This window comes from Eublepharis macularius, chromosome 2 (assembly GCF_028583425.1).
Source record: "Eublepharis macularius isolate TG4126 chromosome 2, MPM_Emac_v1.0, whole genome shotgun sequence".
Lineage (NCBI taxonomy): Eukaryota > Metazoa > Chordata > Lepidosauria > Squamata > Eublepharidae > Eublepharis > Eublepharis macularius.
In genome coordinates, this window is record NC_072791.1 from 207,371,486 (window position 1) to 207,387,403 (window position 15,918).

At 42.9% G+C, this 15,918-nt stretch overlaps 1 protein-coding gene across 1 annotated transcript in view; it reads right to left on the minus strand.

Moving 5' to 3' along the window:
- The window catches only part of ATIC (5-aminoimidazole-4-carboxamide ribonucleotide formyltransferase/IMP cyclohydrolase), a 40,387-nt gene that overhangs the window by 9,711 nt on the left and 14,758 nt on the right, over positions 1–15,918 (minus strand). Inside the window, exons 6-12 of the mRNA XM_054970415.1 lie at positions 13,619–13,770; positions 13,364–13,520; positions 12,125–12,250; positions 8,593–8,700; positions 5,966–6,051; positions 2,803–2,892; positions 1,073–1,201 (exon numbers count right to left, since the gene is read on the minus strand). Of these exons, the coding sequence (XP_054826390.1) occupies positions 1,073–1,201; positions 2,803–2,892; positions 5,966–6,051; positions 8,593–8,700; positions 12,125–12,250; positions 13,364–13,520; positions 13,619–13,770 (848 nt within the window). The remainder of the gene's footprint in view (positions 1–1,072; positions 1,202–2,802; positions 2,893–5,965; positions 6,052–8,592; positions 8,701–12,124; positions 12,251–13,363; positions 13,521–13,618; positions 13,771–15,918) is intronic.

Below are 15,918 nucleotides of genomic sequence, written 5' to 3' on the forward strand. Positions count from 1 at the left end.
GTACTTCAAATACTAGGATGTCAAATTTCATATAATCCCATTATATTTGTTCTGGGGTTCATACAAACCTTGGAGGGGGGGGGGAAAGAAGCTTTATTTATACACCCCCTCCAATCTATTAATGGCAGCAAGAACTCTTGGTGCTGTTTTGGAAACTGTTGCATGTTAATTGTGACACAATTAGATTTTTTTTTAGAAAATTCACGTTCTTTCTCTATTGAGCTTTGCACGAACCCGAAAGGACAGCATGGGATTAGATGAAACCTGATAAAATGTCTCAAAATAAAACGAATTGCAAAACATGCTGCAGTTTATATTACTTCAGTGCGATCAATATACATACAACGTACATTCATGTCAGTGACTCCAACTGTAGACAACATGGCAAGTCTTGCAGTTCGTTGTACGGCTGCAGCTTGCACAGAGCCTTAAATGCTCAAACAGCAGTTCTAGAGTAAACTAAGTCAGTACCAGGGAGTCCACGTTGTGCGGGCCTTTTGCTCTCCTCTCCCCACTTGTTTGGTGTCAGCAGTGCACAGTTTGTGATTGCCCTGATTGTGTCAATACATATTTTATAGTCTTTGTGTGCCGAGCCCTGCCACTTGCTCTGTGGGGGGCTGACTATTTGAACACAGCTGTACCCATATTAGCCAGTTCAGAGACTTGCCAAGGTGCCTCGTTCAAATAGTTCTCTTTCCTGCCTTGCTTTAAACCATTCTTCACGTGTGACTTTTGCACAGCCTGGAACAAGCACTGTTGCACTCTTTCCCGTTCAGGAGCAATACAGAACATCAGCACACAACTCTACACTGATGCCACAGCTCTTGAGTCTGAATTCTACTTTGCATAGCATTTCAATGTATAAAACTGCCTTATACGGAGCACAACCTGTGGTTCACCTAGCCTAGTAATGACCAGCAGCGGCTCTCCAAGGAGGGAAGGAGGAAGGGAAAGAGGGGGGGCAGGAGACTTCCCCTTTGTTCCTCTTTTCTTACCTGAAGCACATCATATTGACCAATAAGCTCAGTTATAAAAATGTCCCATTCCCTCCCCCGCCCCCCAATCATCTTACATTTTTATTTTTAGTAACAATGTTTTTGAACAGTGCCCGGTCGATCACACCATTGTTCCTCTTTTGCATCAGATGCAGTCCAAAGAGGGTGCGGATTTCATTTTCTTCTGGCTCATAAGTTGGGTCCATCTGGAAGGAGGAAAACAGCATGTTTTTGGAGCGATGCCAGCTCAATGCATTTCTTATCATTGTTCAGTATTACAGGGAATTCAACCCTAAATGAACTAGAAAAGTACATACTAGAGATTTTCAGCTCCTGCTAGCCCATATAAAATCTAGCCCCAAATCTATATTCTAGCAACTGTTGAGATACAATGCAAAATGTGGAAGCAAGCAGCATCTATTAAAAGATCCAGTGTTCATAGGATCATAGCTTATGAGTGGTGGGGGGAGCCTCTTCCTAAAGCACTCACGAGATGATTTCTATAATCTAAAGCAATTTATTATTGCAGAATCTGAGTGCAAACTCTGACTCTTCTGGGCACAAAATTTGTTCATTTTTGGAGTATAAATCACCCAGGTTAACCACTCCCAAAAGCAAGACTACAGAAGGGAGTCAAAACATGGAGCCCCTGAAGGAGCCACGGAAGACGGGCTGGTAGCCTATGCCATCTGCTGACCCCCTGGTACAGCGAGAAAGAAGGGTTGCCTGCAGCACTCCATGAAGAGGAACGCAGGTCTGTGTGCCAGTTCCACAAACACACCCTTTGGTATCACAGCCATCCGGTCAGGTCTTCCTGGACACCTCCACTTCTCGGATTGCTGCCTCCTTGTGATGCACCCCTTCCGCCAAGCACAGATTGGGAAACAGCCCCCTCAGTCAGAGATCTAACTCTCCGGAATGGCTGGCCTGGAGGGCATCCCTCACTGGCTATTATTCACAGGACGAGCAATACTTATTTCAGAACCTTCCTGGCAGATGAACAGAAGGGTAGTTTGTTGGCTATCAGTGTAGAGGGACACAGGCTGCTTGAGATGCTGCAAATGGAGAGTCTGTTGTCATTTCAGGTCTTTTGCAACCTGGTGTTGCCACATGAGCCCCCTTGAATCCTTGGCGAAAGGCGGGGTAGAAATGGTTTATGGACTAAGGAATTTGAACATTAGAAAAAAAAGAGAGCTTTTATCATCAACACGGAGTAAGAAAAAAATTGAAAACGATACCTATATTTGGTGGGGAGAAAAATCAGAAGCCTTCTTTTAGCTTATATAGTTCTTTCTCGTTTTTTGTTTGTTTGTTTTATCTGTATGTGTTGTTATTTTTGTTTGGTTAGTGTTTGTGTAACTGCTCTGTTATGCTTTGCCTTCTTTATTTTATAAAATTGTTATTAAAAAAAGAAATAATTTAAAAGAACTGAATAAAAACATGAGGGCTCATTGTCATTGTGTGTGTAGTTTTTAAAAACTTTCAGAATTCGGTATCCTTTTGGTTGTGTTCCATTGTCATAGTGATGAATACAGGTTTCCCAGAAAAGCTGCAACCAACGTAGGATTGCCAGGATCCCCCCACCTGAGATTACTGAATTATTAAATTAGAACCCCATCAGAGACTATTTTAAGAAAAATTTCTTAGGCAGCTTGAAGAGACTGCCAAATTAGATAAATGTGCTTCATTTTCTTTTAAACCACGGTAAAAGAAAAAGTCTGCGAATAAATACAACCGGGTTGGGAGAGGGGGGAAAGATGCATTTTTAAATCATTCACAAACACCGTGAGACACTTTGAACACCAACCTGGAGTACGCAGTAACCTCCATTTTTCTTTTTGGATAGGATTTTGAGGGCTTCTTCCTCATAGCCAGGAGCCACAATTCCATCTGATACCTGGATACAGAACAACAACACAAGATAAGCTGGCATAACCCTAGGACAGCACGGAGGCGGCTAACGCCAAGCGAAGAAAATCCGTTTCCTTGATGAACAGAAGCAGAGCTCTTCCTGAGGCTGTGAGCCTGCGACTGGGTTGTAACTCTTCAGAGGGGAGGAGGGTCACATGTTCAAACGCTGCCCCTTACAAAATCATTTCACCAAGCGGAAAACTGCCAACAACAACAACTGATTTATATACCACCCTTCAGGACAACTTAACGCCCACTCAGAGTGGTTTACAAAGTGTTTTATTTATTTATTTATTTATTTCAAGTTTCTATTCCGCCCTCCCTGCGAGCAGGCTCAGGGCGGATAACATATTAAAATACAATTTAAAAGTGTGTTATTATTTTCCTCACAACAATCACCCTGTGAGGTGGGTGGGGCTGAGAGAGCTCCGAGAAGCTGTGACCGACCCAAGGTCACCCAGATGGCTTCACATAGAAAACTTTGAAGTTGAGTCTTCTCCTCAGTATGGAGAGACTTTCTGGGGGGAGCATTTCATCATGAGAGCCTCCCCCTGCCCGGGACTGAAATGGCAAAATCCTGGCACAGGCTGTGAGGGCTGGGACTGAATGCCTGATGACAAACCCAAAAAGACAACAGGAATAGAGAGGCTGCTGCCTCCATGATACCTATTTCAACTAGGATGGCCCTCGTTTGTTCACACGATACCTATTTCAACTAGGATGGCCCTCGTTTGTTCACACTGATCCTACTGAGAATCCAGACGATGGTGTTATCAAGTGGAAACAATCATATCGCCTTTTTCAGACATCTTGCGGCCGTGTTTTTGGCTTTAAACGGAACCAGTGTGCTGGCCTGTTCAGTTTAAACTAACAAATCGCTCTGTAGGCACCTGGTAGAAGAACTGTCTGGTTGCCTATTTCCTGGTTGTCCTGACCTTTCAGGAGAGCCAGTTTGGTGTAGTGGTTAAGAGCGGCAGGACTCTAATCTGGAGAGCCGGGTTTGATTCCCCGCTCCTCCACTTGAAGCCAGCTGGGTGACCTTGGGCTAGTCACAGCTCTCTGGAGCTCTCTCAGCCCCACCCACCTCACAGGGTGATTGTTGTGGGGTAATAATAACACACTTTGTAAACCGCTCTGAGTGGGCCTTAAGCCGCCCTGAAGGGCGGTATATAAATCGAATGTTATTATTAATGTTATTAGGATGTCTTGCAATGCAGTGCATTTTCCATTATATTTAAAACGGCTTGAAATAGCAGAGCAGAAAGAAGATTGAGACCAACGATAGTGGGAGGAAGGAGAAATGGGAGGTGGGGATGTGTTTACTTGCATGGGATTTTTAAATTATTATTTTCACTATTCACAATAGTGAATGCACAATATTTCACTATTCACAATAGCGAATGCACAATAGTGAATGAGGGAACTTTTTAAAAAAAATTAAGAGCAACTGATTGGAATGCAGAGATCAGAAAGACAGAGAGGAAAACTTCTAGTGAAAAAAGCTGGGAAAACGAAGAAGAGGGTTGCGGGTTTTATAAAGACAAAGAGAACCATGCAAACAAAGATCGTTATTAAATTAAAATTAATTTAAAGTTAATCGCTCAGGTGACAAAAGCATGTTCCCCACCACCACGTAAGTCAACACAGATCTCATGCAGGTTACATTTCATTGCTTTGAAAATGGCTCAAAAATCAGAAAAAGATGTTATTAGAAGATATTAGAAGAGACATCAATGGGTATTAAAATATTGATAGCCTGCCTTTTCTCATGGCTCAAGGCAGCTTACAAGTCACAATTAAAGCATTACAGTTTCAAAGTGATAGAATAAACACCCAGATACTATCCCCCCCCAAGATACATCCTTCCCCCATTAAAAGCCCTAGAAATTAAAACGACCTTGTTGTGCCTCCTGAAGGTTTCTAGCAATGCACCCCCCACCTCCTCAGGGAGCCCTATCTATTCTACAGGGGGCTACAAAGGAAAAGTAACAGGCTCTGGTTGACACCAGGCAGACCACCTTAAAAGGGGGAACAGCTAGTAGATGGCTAGTGCTTGAAGGAGAGCTAATACATCAGAAAATGGTTCACCATTCTTAAGGAAGCATTTAATGCAACATGTCTAAATTCAGATGAAGATAAGACCGGTGAGGAAATCCATGGGACAGATTTGTTTAATGTGCCAAATGACAACAGCAGTGACCAAAAACATCAATAAATGAATAAAACAAGTATAAATAGGAGCTGCACTTTTAAAACATAAAACCGGTCAAACACAGATAAACAGACCTGGCCCTTGGACTGTAAACCCCCCCCCCCCTTTGAAAATAGCCTTGAGCATCTCTGGCCAAGTAAAATTAATCATAAAAGGGGCAAAAGAGTTAGTCTATCATTCATATGTTCTTTATTCTCTGAAAAATGCACATATTTAAGCATGATGATCAGATCAGACCCCCTGCTGTCACATCTTGTCTCTTTAAGAGATGCTGGGTAGTAAAATCCTCAAGAGATGAAATGTGTGGAGAAGTTTTAGAGGAAAGGAGTCATGCTTTCAGCGGCTTAAAGTTTTTGGTTTGCAAACATATCCTCAACAACTATTTCGGAACGATACCACGAAGAATGGAGATGCAGAAGAATTAGTTTTATGTACTAAATTCTAGGAACTGATTGAACACAACCATGGCGGTCAAGAAGTAGGAATTTAGTGCTTGACACGGTTGGTATTATCTGTAGATTCTGTCTGTAAAATCTCCACTTGCTATTTTTAAAAACTCCCTCCTTCCCAATTATACCCCTTTGATATCTGCCAATATTTGTTTTTTCTTGCCACCAACATGTGCTTAGCTCTTGGCCCTTTTGCACTTTCCTATAGCTTTAAAGTCAAAATAGGTTCCAAATGCAGGTCCCAAAGACCAGAAAACATTTCTCCCCTACCGCAGTAAATGTACTGCACCTGAAAAATATTATCACACACCCCCCAACCTGCTTTGCACCTGTGATCATGGAGGAATACAGCCAACTATAACCCTACTACCTTGATGCAGAATGGTACAATGTCTGACCTCTCTGGAAATGATCTTTGCTGTGGGGACATCACAGATATCAGAGAGCGCAATGAAGTCACCAAAAGACGACATTCTGTCAGCACCTGGTGGGGGAAAAAAGTTAACAACAGACTGTTCAACGACTAGAGCCCCCATTGCTTAGTTTAGAACAGGGGCATCCAAACCTTGTTGAGCCTAAAAGGACTTTGGAATCTTCAGCTGTCATAAGGGCCATTTCCACACACGTTGAATAATGCACTTTCAATGCACTTCTGTAATCATTTAGAAGTGGATTTTTTGTTCCACACGTGGAAAATCAGTTTCAAATATTCACTAAAGAGTATTGAAAGTGGATTATCCAACGTGTGTGGAAGCAGCCAAGGTGTCCTTCTGGAAGTACGGGGTGGGTGGGGAATCCACCATTTAATGATATTTGAGCTTATATAGGGGAGTAATGGACCCCCCCCCAAATATCCTTGCCAATGCTTATATTTAAATGCAAGTTTCTGTAAATCAATAAACCATTTGGGGAAAAAATGGAAGATTTCAGTTCTGTACGGGACCAAGAAAGCTTTCAGGCGATAGTGTAATAGTCCAAGTATACTAACAAATATCCAACTAAAATAAATTGTGATGAGTGGCCTTAGTTATCATCTGCAAATCTTTGTGGGATCAGTGATTCTGACAGGAGAATCCAGCCAAAGCAAACACTGGGGAGTTCATAAGCATGTATAAAATAGATTTTATGTGACTGGGGATGGAGCGGGGAGAAGACATATTCTGAATGTGGCTGGTTTTCCTAGCTGAGACTGAAGTATGGGCAACCCTCCTCTTCTCATTCCCTCAGCTCATATTTATTTTCAGTACTTCAAGGATGGATCACCTCTCCCCCACAATTGCTTCACTTCGGCTGCTAGTGAGCTTTTTTGGACAGGAAGAGAAAATTGGGCAGCAGAGCTTTTAGTCTGGCATGTGAACACTGAAGACCAGAGGCAGTTTGAAAAACAAAATCCTCTGACAGGCATGAAGGAAAGCCTGTGAGAGTGAGGCCTGAGAGAAAGAAGCCAGTGAGGAAGCAGGTGCTGAAACCTTCCGAAAGTGCCACCCTGCAGGTGGGTAAGATTGCCAGCGGACTGTACATGTGCTCCCACTTGTGAAATGGCCCGCCTGAGAAAGAAAGAAGGGCCCCCACATGTTTATCATTCTGCAGAATGTGAAAAGGAGAAAAGCCCAGGTCATTTTTATGAAGTACATTCCATTATGTACTATAATGGAATGGTTCAGGAGGGGGCTCTCATAAAGGGAACAGGATTGTAGTCTGTTCCAATGCTTACTGTCTTGTTCTTACTGCACTTCTTTCTACTTCTGCAATTACATTTTTTTCGTGTGTTGTATATGACAAATCTTGTCTGATACTCTTCCTAATTTGTGTGGTTCTATTCCTACTGCATTATTTGTTGGGCACCTCATGCTATCTGATTGCACTGTCTTTACACTGTGCAATCTGCCTCTAGTCTCAGTGAGAAAGGCAGACTATAAACAAAGTAAATAAACAGCGTTGTGGTCCAGTGGTTTAAAGTCAATCCAAAGCCCCAGTGAATATTAACAGAGCCAACCTGAGCTCAGAAGCCAGTATGATCTAAAGGGAAATCATTTGTCCGGGGGATAGGGTCGAAAGGAGAGGGGAACCCTCCAAGAGGGGGGGCACAGGGCAGAAAGAACGGTTCTCTCACTGACACCAGCCTGCTGATATGGGGAGGGCGGAATATAAATCAAATAAAATAAATAAACTAAATTCAATAAACAGTTGCCCACAGCTACACTTTTCCATGAAAAGCAGGCTGGTCGAGCTAATTCAAATGAAGAAAACAACAGGCACCAGGGTGGGAAGTTATCATTTTCCTTGCTTTACTGAGGCAGTGATACTAAGGCATCTGCTGGACATGTGCAGAACATAGTAAAGGGACAAAGGACAAAAAGAGGAAGAGGATTTGAAAAAGGGCAAGGAAGGAGTGTGGAAAGGAGCCAGGACGTGGGGCAGCAAATGGGTGCCAAGAAACACATACTGCGAAGTGCCACATGGAGCCAGACATGTATGCTTTTGTTTTGTTAAAAGAAAAGCTGGTTGTAGCAATGTAATTTTTAGGAAGTCACCGTATCTGCAGGGTGCACAGAACACTGCCTTGCTGCACAGAACAGATGGCTTCCCAAAGCAGCAGCCAGCGGAATTTCAATGGTTATTGTGACATGGACTACTTGTCTAAAGGGAATATTTTTAAATTAAGAACAGCCAGTAGTCCTGGACCATTTTAAAGAGGTCTTTCCTCTATTTGCTTCTTGACAGATGTCACAAATTAAGCAAATCCTTTAAGAAGGATTTCATCCTTTAGTTATGCCACAGTAGCAGAAATTTATAAGAGAAGTCACGAACTTGCTACTACAGAGCTCATTTGTGCTCTGCTTTTTCTTTAAGGGGGGGGGACCCACATTTTTGGACAAATATGACTTTGGCAATTTCTTACAGGTTGAATATCAGTTTGTAGAGGACAAGCACAAAGGGACAGTAGTCCTAGCAAGGCAATAACTGCTGAAAAGCTAGCACAGAAAGAGAAATGACTGCAGCCGTACTGCACAAATGCACCCACCTCTTGCCCGTGCGTATGCACTTGCCAAGGGGGTTAGGGTCGTGAAGAAGTCGTGCACCATACAGACTTGAGCCTCTTCTTCACTGAGTGGTACTCCAACAGCCGCACCTGGAGGGCAAAAGTAATAAAGACAGGAAGTCCAGCCAACATCCAAAAAGCATGCTAGAAAATGGCTTGCCATGATGTTTGAAGCAGGCATTCATGCCAAATCTATTTGTATGGAAGGAGACAAAAAAAAGTGTGGATGGATGACAAAGAACCACTGAAAGTCACTTTTGATGTAACATATCATGGTATTGGTCAGACCATTTTTGAGAATATCTTTCCCACTCGGAATGTAACGAACCAACAGAGGCATCCTGTATGCCAAAGTGGAAGGAAGGAGCCGTGTTGCCCAGTGAATTGTTCTAAGGACTCAAGCAATTAACACCAAACCAATGATGGGACAAAGACCGCTTCAGACTGCAGTATCATTTTAACCCTCTTACACGGCTATGTCAAGCATTTAGTAGCAAACTCGTTTTGTTATAGTTTTTATGAATATAATATTCAAAACGGATTGATACATAATAAAGTTGTGACAGTCATGCCCTTTAAGGCAGGCACAAGGTGAAAAGCACACGGCATAAATAGCACGTAGGGACTAACTTCCACTTCTAGAGCTATGTAATCAAAAAGCTACAGGATGATACTAACAGCAAGTACAATAATGGTTTGCCAAAGTGATGTTAGTTACAATCAGTGTAGCTGATCAGCCACAGCATGGCAGATAAACGGATTCTGGAGGGCTTAATGTGGATTCCAACTACCTCAACTGGCCTGGAGAACAGCAGCTTGGGTGTTCTGCAGACAGAACAAGGGCTGCTTCCACACACGTTGGATAATCCACTTTCAATACTCTTTAGTGAACATCTGGAATGGCTTTTCCATGGCTGCTTCCACACACGTTGGATAATCCACTTTCAATACTCTTTAGTGAACATCTAGAATGGCTTTTCCATGGCTGCTTCCACACACGTTGGATAATCCACTTTCAATACTCTTTAGTGAACATTTGAAACTGATTTTCCATGTGTGGAACAAAAAATCCACTTCTAAAAGATTATGAAAGTGCATTGAAAGTGCATTATTCAATGTGTGTGGAAATGGCCATGGTGTATATGCATCTACATGTACACATGCTAAGCGTATGCAACGACATCCAGCAGACTAAGATGCAGTCATGGTTGGCAACCAATCGTTGTGGACACAATCTGGAAATGGAAAAAATTCTCACAACACATGGAGGATATTTTCTGGTGCACGAAACAAGCTGATGGGAGATGACAGTGGTGACACGATGGAAAGCCTTGTGCAGGTTTTAGGTGAAAATCACTTCACAGGTATCACCTGCAGGCACAACAAAAGGACAAATCAAATTTTGTGATCTGGTCAACCTGCAAGGCTGCCGTGTGTCACATGTCCCCCAGCCACACCCTGGGGCTTGCAAAGATGCATGCGCAGTGTAGTGGTCATGAAGCTGAATGACAAACCAGGAAGTCCACAGTTCAAATCTCACCTTTGCCATGAATTGGCTAGTGGGCAATCCACATACACTCTGGGTCTTGGACCCTCATCTGCAACATGGAAATGTTCATACTGAGTGTAGTTAAATGGCCCCACACACCCTTATTTTTACCAAGAGGAATGAGAGATTACTCAGCTGGTGCAGAATTCAAGCTGCTACACTCAACGTGCAGTTTACCTTTCCAGCTTCATCCCACTAAGCCCATTTCACAGACAGGGTCTACTTTCTGCTGTCGCCAACAAGCCACAAGAAACATTGTAGCCTAACAGCCTACAGTAAAACCCTCTACTCAAATTCAGAATCTCTCCCCCCCGCCCTTATTTTAGCCACCATGAAGGTAGGAGAAAACACGTTAAGACATATTCCTAACTAGGCAGGGTCTCCATGCATCTCTTAGACTTTGATAAGCATGAGCCAAAGCAGTGCCAAGGTACTAAACAAAGGAGTGGTCAGTAGATGGTCCGAGGTAGTATAAAGAGTAGTAAGGCATATGGCAAAAGAGGAGTAGTCAGAAAAACAGTCCTACATCGGTAACGATGCAGTAAAAGAATAGCTAAAAGTGTAAGAGAGCAACGAGAAGAACCTTCTCCGTCAGTGGCAAAAAAGGAACTGAGGGAATCGGGGCGTTCTGCCTAGCAACACTGCATTTCGGCAGGAAGACCCGTCTGCATGTGTGTTGCAAGGGCAGAGCGCCCTCTACCTCTTGAGAGCTTGAAAAATCTATCACTGCGGCTGGCCTGTGCCTGCGCAGGCCCAATGTGGGACTGCACTGAAGACTAACGATGAACTCTAATTTCAGAGTGGAAAAGAGAAAATGTTATCTTTAAGTATACAAACAGTCATTGGATAAAACAAGTAAAAACGTACAGTTGAACAGCAAAGAACAAGGTTCTATGAGCATCTGAGCACAGCAAATATCAAGCAGATATAAATATATTCTTCTTCCCTTATGTTAGAGATAAGTATTAGGTCTCTATGATATTAGAGATAGGCAGAAGTATCTTAATGGTTCCTGGTTTGTTCTTCAGGCTCTGCTCATATCCATTTTACCGTTTTTCTCCACCTGGCTGATCACCTTTCTTCAGACCAATTGCTTGTGTGTGTCACCTTCAGAGTCCCCACGCAGTATGACATTCTGTCTCAAGCTTGTTGTTCTGTCTCACCAACAAATGTTAGCCTCCCTTCTTAAAGAAAGAGCTTTTTCCCACAAGCTCCCCAATTTCTGCCAGTGGAGGTTCACCCGGTAGAGAAGCAAGAAGACTAGCAAATTCTAGGAACTTCTAAGACTTGGGGTCTCCACTGCTTCCATGCTGCCAGCCCTCACCTGTCCTGACTCTTCTGTCCTCTTGGGCTGCACTCATGACTGTAAGAATGGCTACTGCACTAAACAGAGCATAAATCCAACATTCACACAGCAACCTATAAATCTCTGAACACGCTTCAAGCACTACATAAGTATTGCTTGGGTAATATGCACCACTTGCTCTACCATACACATATGCAGAACAGCTCTATACTTGACAGCTTTGTCAATTCTTCTTTGTTGTAGTAGTAGTAGTAGTAGTAGTAGTAGTAGTAGTAGTAGTAGTAGTAGTAGTAGTAGTAGTAAGAAGAAGAACAACAACAACAACAACAACATTCGATTTATATACCACCCTTCAGGACAATTTAACGCCCACTCAGAGTGGTTTACAAAGTATGTCATTATTATCCCCACAGCAAAACACCCTGTGAGGTGGGTGGGGCTGAGAGAGCCCTGAGAGAGCTGTGCCTGACCCAAGGTCTCCTAGCTGGTTTCAAGCAGAGGAGTGGGGAATCAAACCTGGCTCTCCAGATTAGAGTCCTGCGCTCTTGACCACTACACCAAACTGGCTCTCAAGAAGCAGACACACACACACACGGGCTGCTGTAGCCCCTCAAAATGCAACAGAAGCAGCAGCAGGAGAAAGCCAAGCATGATCTCACCTGCTGGACTGACGTGTTTGAATGACGTTGCGGCTGGGATCCCCGAGGCCTTTTTGAGCTCCCTGACCAGCTGCCAGGCATTCAGAGCATCACACAAGTTGATAAACCCTGGAGAGCCGTTCAGCACTGCAGAGAGACCGGTACAGCACATTCAGTCAGGGCAGCCTTGACGGCACGCACATGAATTAAATTTGCATGGTGAAGTTTCAGAATCCAACATTATTAACAGTCTACATCTCATTCCTTTTTAAGCTTCCCTGTAGTAAGCACATGGCAACAGAGGAAAAAATAGACTATCCTTTGGTACAACAAATATTAAGTGACATAAAAATGCATTTGGAGCACATTTGGTTCAAGAACAGTTATAACAAGGTGATGCACACAGTTGTGCACAACATTTTAACATGAAAGAAAGCTAATTCTCTGATTGCAGTGTTATCAACCCAAGGTTTAAATCCTGAACCAAACACGCAAGAACAGGAACAGTGTGGTGGAAAGACTGGCCTATAGGAAAGGACAGACAAGAATGAGGACAAATACGGAACAAAGACCTTATTTCTACTAAACACTGAAGTTTTTTAAGTTTCTTTTAAAAAAAAATAGTGATACTGAAAGAAAAAAGGGAAGGGGGACAAAAATTTAGAAAGAGAATTGAAAATGCACATTACAAGGACCATCCAAAATGTGATAAACATATAACATTTAAGATGCAAACTTCAGGTACAAAACATATTCATAAAACTCAGGAATATTTTCTCTCTCAATCCAAATGAAATTCACCATTAGATCAAGTCATTTAATAAACTATTTAAGACAGTTGGCTGGGAATAATTTTTTTTTAACATTAACTATCAGATATTGAATATTTGATGTCAACATAGCAATGTATTAATCCTTGGATAATTTTAGAACATTAATGTATCTATAAACTATAACTGCAACAACACTAAAGTTCTTTTTAGGTACTTTGGGTTGCTGAAAACAGAACGGCTGAAGCTTTCTTTGAAGATATGAAATGTTGACAGTCCAGAGATCCAAGAGTTGCAAGAGTTGTGCTACAAGTCAGAAAGCCTCTATTACAAATCCCTTCTGGACCATGAGCTCACACACTGGCCTTATCCACCCCACTCCACCAAGCTAAGGATCCTCCCCTACCTTTGAACTCACATTAGCATTATGTGAATGCCAAGCAGTACCATTACGTTTATTTGGTGAGTTATTCAGGCGAGTCCAACTCACCTGAAAGGGGAAGTTGAGGCCTCAGTGTGTAGAGCTGCGCAGGAGTCTGGTGTGGATTCATGCCATACCTCAGGGGAAGCTGAGACACTCCTTTGCTGTGCTCTTTCCGGAAGTAATCGGAGATGGCCATGTCGTACTGAGCCGTATGAGTGAAAGCCTGAAGAAAAGGCAACAACCCAGGATGCACAGAAAATCAGGACATTTGATACATTCCACTGGTGCAGTGCGGCTTCCCCGCAAGAATTTACAATATACCTTGAGTGCCAGCTGGCGGCGGGTTTCCTGCGTGGTATCTTTATTACTTAGTGCTTTCATTTCCTTTGCTATGACGGTGTAGTCTCCAGGGTCACACACAACAGTCACCCGGGCATGGTTTTTCGCAGCTGCTCTCAGTAAAGCCACACCTCCTTCAGTTAAAAAAAAAAATTGATCAAGATGACTTAAGTCGATCAACATGATTTGGTGGGTTTTAATTAGCGGCTACATCAGCTGCACTCTCATCTTTGCACACAGAGGCAAATCCCCTCCCTCCTCAGCTCGAAAGGGACCACCACTGGGAAGCTCCCATAGATATTTAACAGAACCTACACACCAGCTGCTGCATGACAGATAATGGTGAATTGCAAATGATATTGAAGCTGAAGACAATGCATCCACCTGGACTGAATGGAGACATTGGCTTCCTGTTTCATTACCGATGCTAATTTCTCCACACCCACTAACCCTCTGCATACCCCACCATATTCAATCACACCTGCCATTATCATTCACTGGCTATTATCATTCAGCTTCTGCAATCACTCCACTCTCCAAGATATAAGGACGAATGGACTCACATTCTAGCTGTATCTGAAAAAGTGAGCTGTGGCTCACAAAAGCTCATACCCTGACACCAATTTTGTTAGTCTTATAGGTGCGACTGGACTCTTGCTCTTCTCTACTGCTACAGACAGACTAGTATGGCTACCCATCTAGATAATGCTTAGATGTACATAAACATTTCAACAACATTGATGGATTCAATTTTCAGGGTTAATCCCAATTTTCATGTACTTTCTCAATTTGTAAAAATTTACAAGTATGTAGGTACCCTATGGTGCAGCATTCTAAAACTGCACCTTTAAAACTGTAATTTTTATTTTTTGGGAAAAACCCACTAAGACATTTATAGTGCTTGGTTGTATATGATACTTTACTATGGGTGAGTGACATATGGTTTGTGGGCTGAATGCAGTGTCCCAAACACCTAACAGTCAGCGAAGCACCAGCATTCTTACTTCCTCCCCATGTTCTCAAAGTCTCGCCAGGGTGCAATGGAGACATTTGCTTGGGAGATATCAGAACAGCACCTCTTAGCCCAGAGGTGACATTCAGAATCTGCCCCCACAACAGTTACATGGACCACAATGAAGCCAGGGAGTACATCACGGGGCTGAGCCAAGTGACAGTCCACTGAGGTGGGTCATAAGGGATCCTGCGTAGAGATGGGCAAGAACCAAAATACGAACCAAAATTCATGAAGAACCAGGCCGGTTCATGGTTCGCAAACTAGCGGTTCGTCAGATCCAATTTCTGACAAACTGCCATGAACTTTAGGCTGGTTCGTTTGGTTTGTTTTTTGGTTCGTCACTGCAGAGAGCCTGGTGCAGATCAATCAGTTTCCTAGGCAACAGGGGATGGACTTCCTACAGACCTTCTGCTGACCTGGAAGTGACGATTTTTTCTGACCTGGATGAGACGTTTCCATGAACCAAATGAACCAGTTCGCGAAAGAGGGGAAGGTTCGTGAAATTTGACAAACCACGAACCACATGGTTCATTTTTTCCCGGTTCATGCCCATCTCTAATCCTGAGTGGAACTAACTGTTTGAGATCGGCACCCCGGCATTAAAAACATGACATAGTTTTTCTCAGTTTTCTCAATATATTCTGGATGGAGAGAGAGGGCTTGAGGGCAAAGTTATTGTCTTTTATATAGTTTCAAAATTGCCAGCATTATTATATCATTAATGAAAACTAAGTGTGTCTGTGCTAGAACCCACCAAAGTCATACAACACTGACATGGAGGCTGAACCATGTAAAAACAGCCCAACTGCTTTGTGAATTAATTTTAATTTAATTCATTAAATTTATAACCCGCTCTCCCTGCGAATGGGCTCAAGGCAGATAACAACATTATTAAATAACAACAATAAATACAGTATAAATACAAGTATAAAACTCAGTTTAAAAACCATCAAAACATATCCAACGGTGGCAAAAGTGTTAAGACTATACACCTCTTCAGCAATTAGAGGGAGTAGGGCAGGCAGGTCATAGATGTTTCAAGACAGCAGCGGACCAAGGCCACAGCAGAGAGGCAGACCAGGTGGCCCTCCCAGACCTCAACCACTGCCATAGGCCTGGAGGAACATCTCCATCTTACAGGCTTGGCGGAACTGTAATAAGTCCCACAAGGCCCTGGTCTCGACGGAGAGAGAGCTGACACATCAACACAAATGTTTCCATACCCTTCACACAAGAGCTGTAACTGTGAAGCAGCACAGAATCTGTA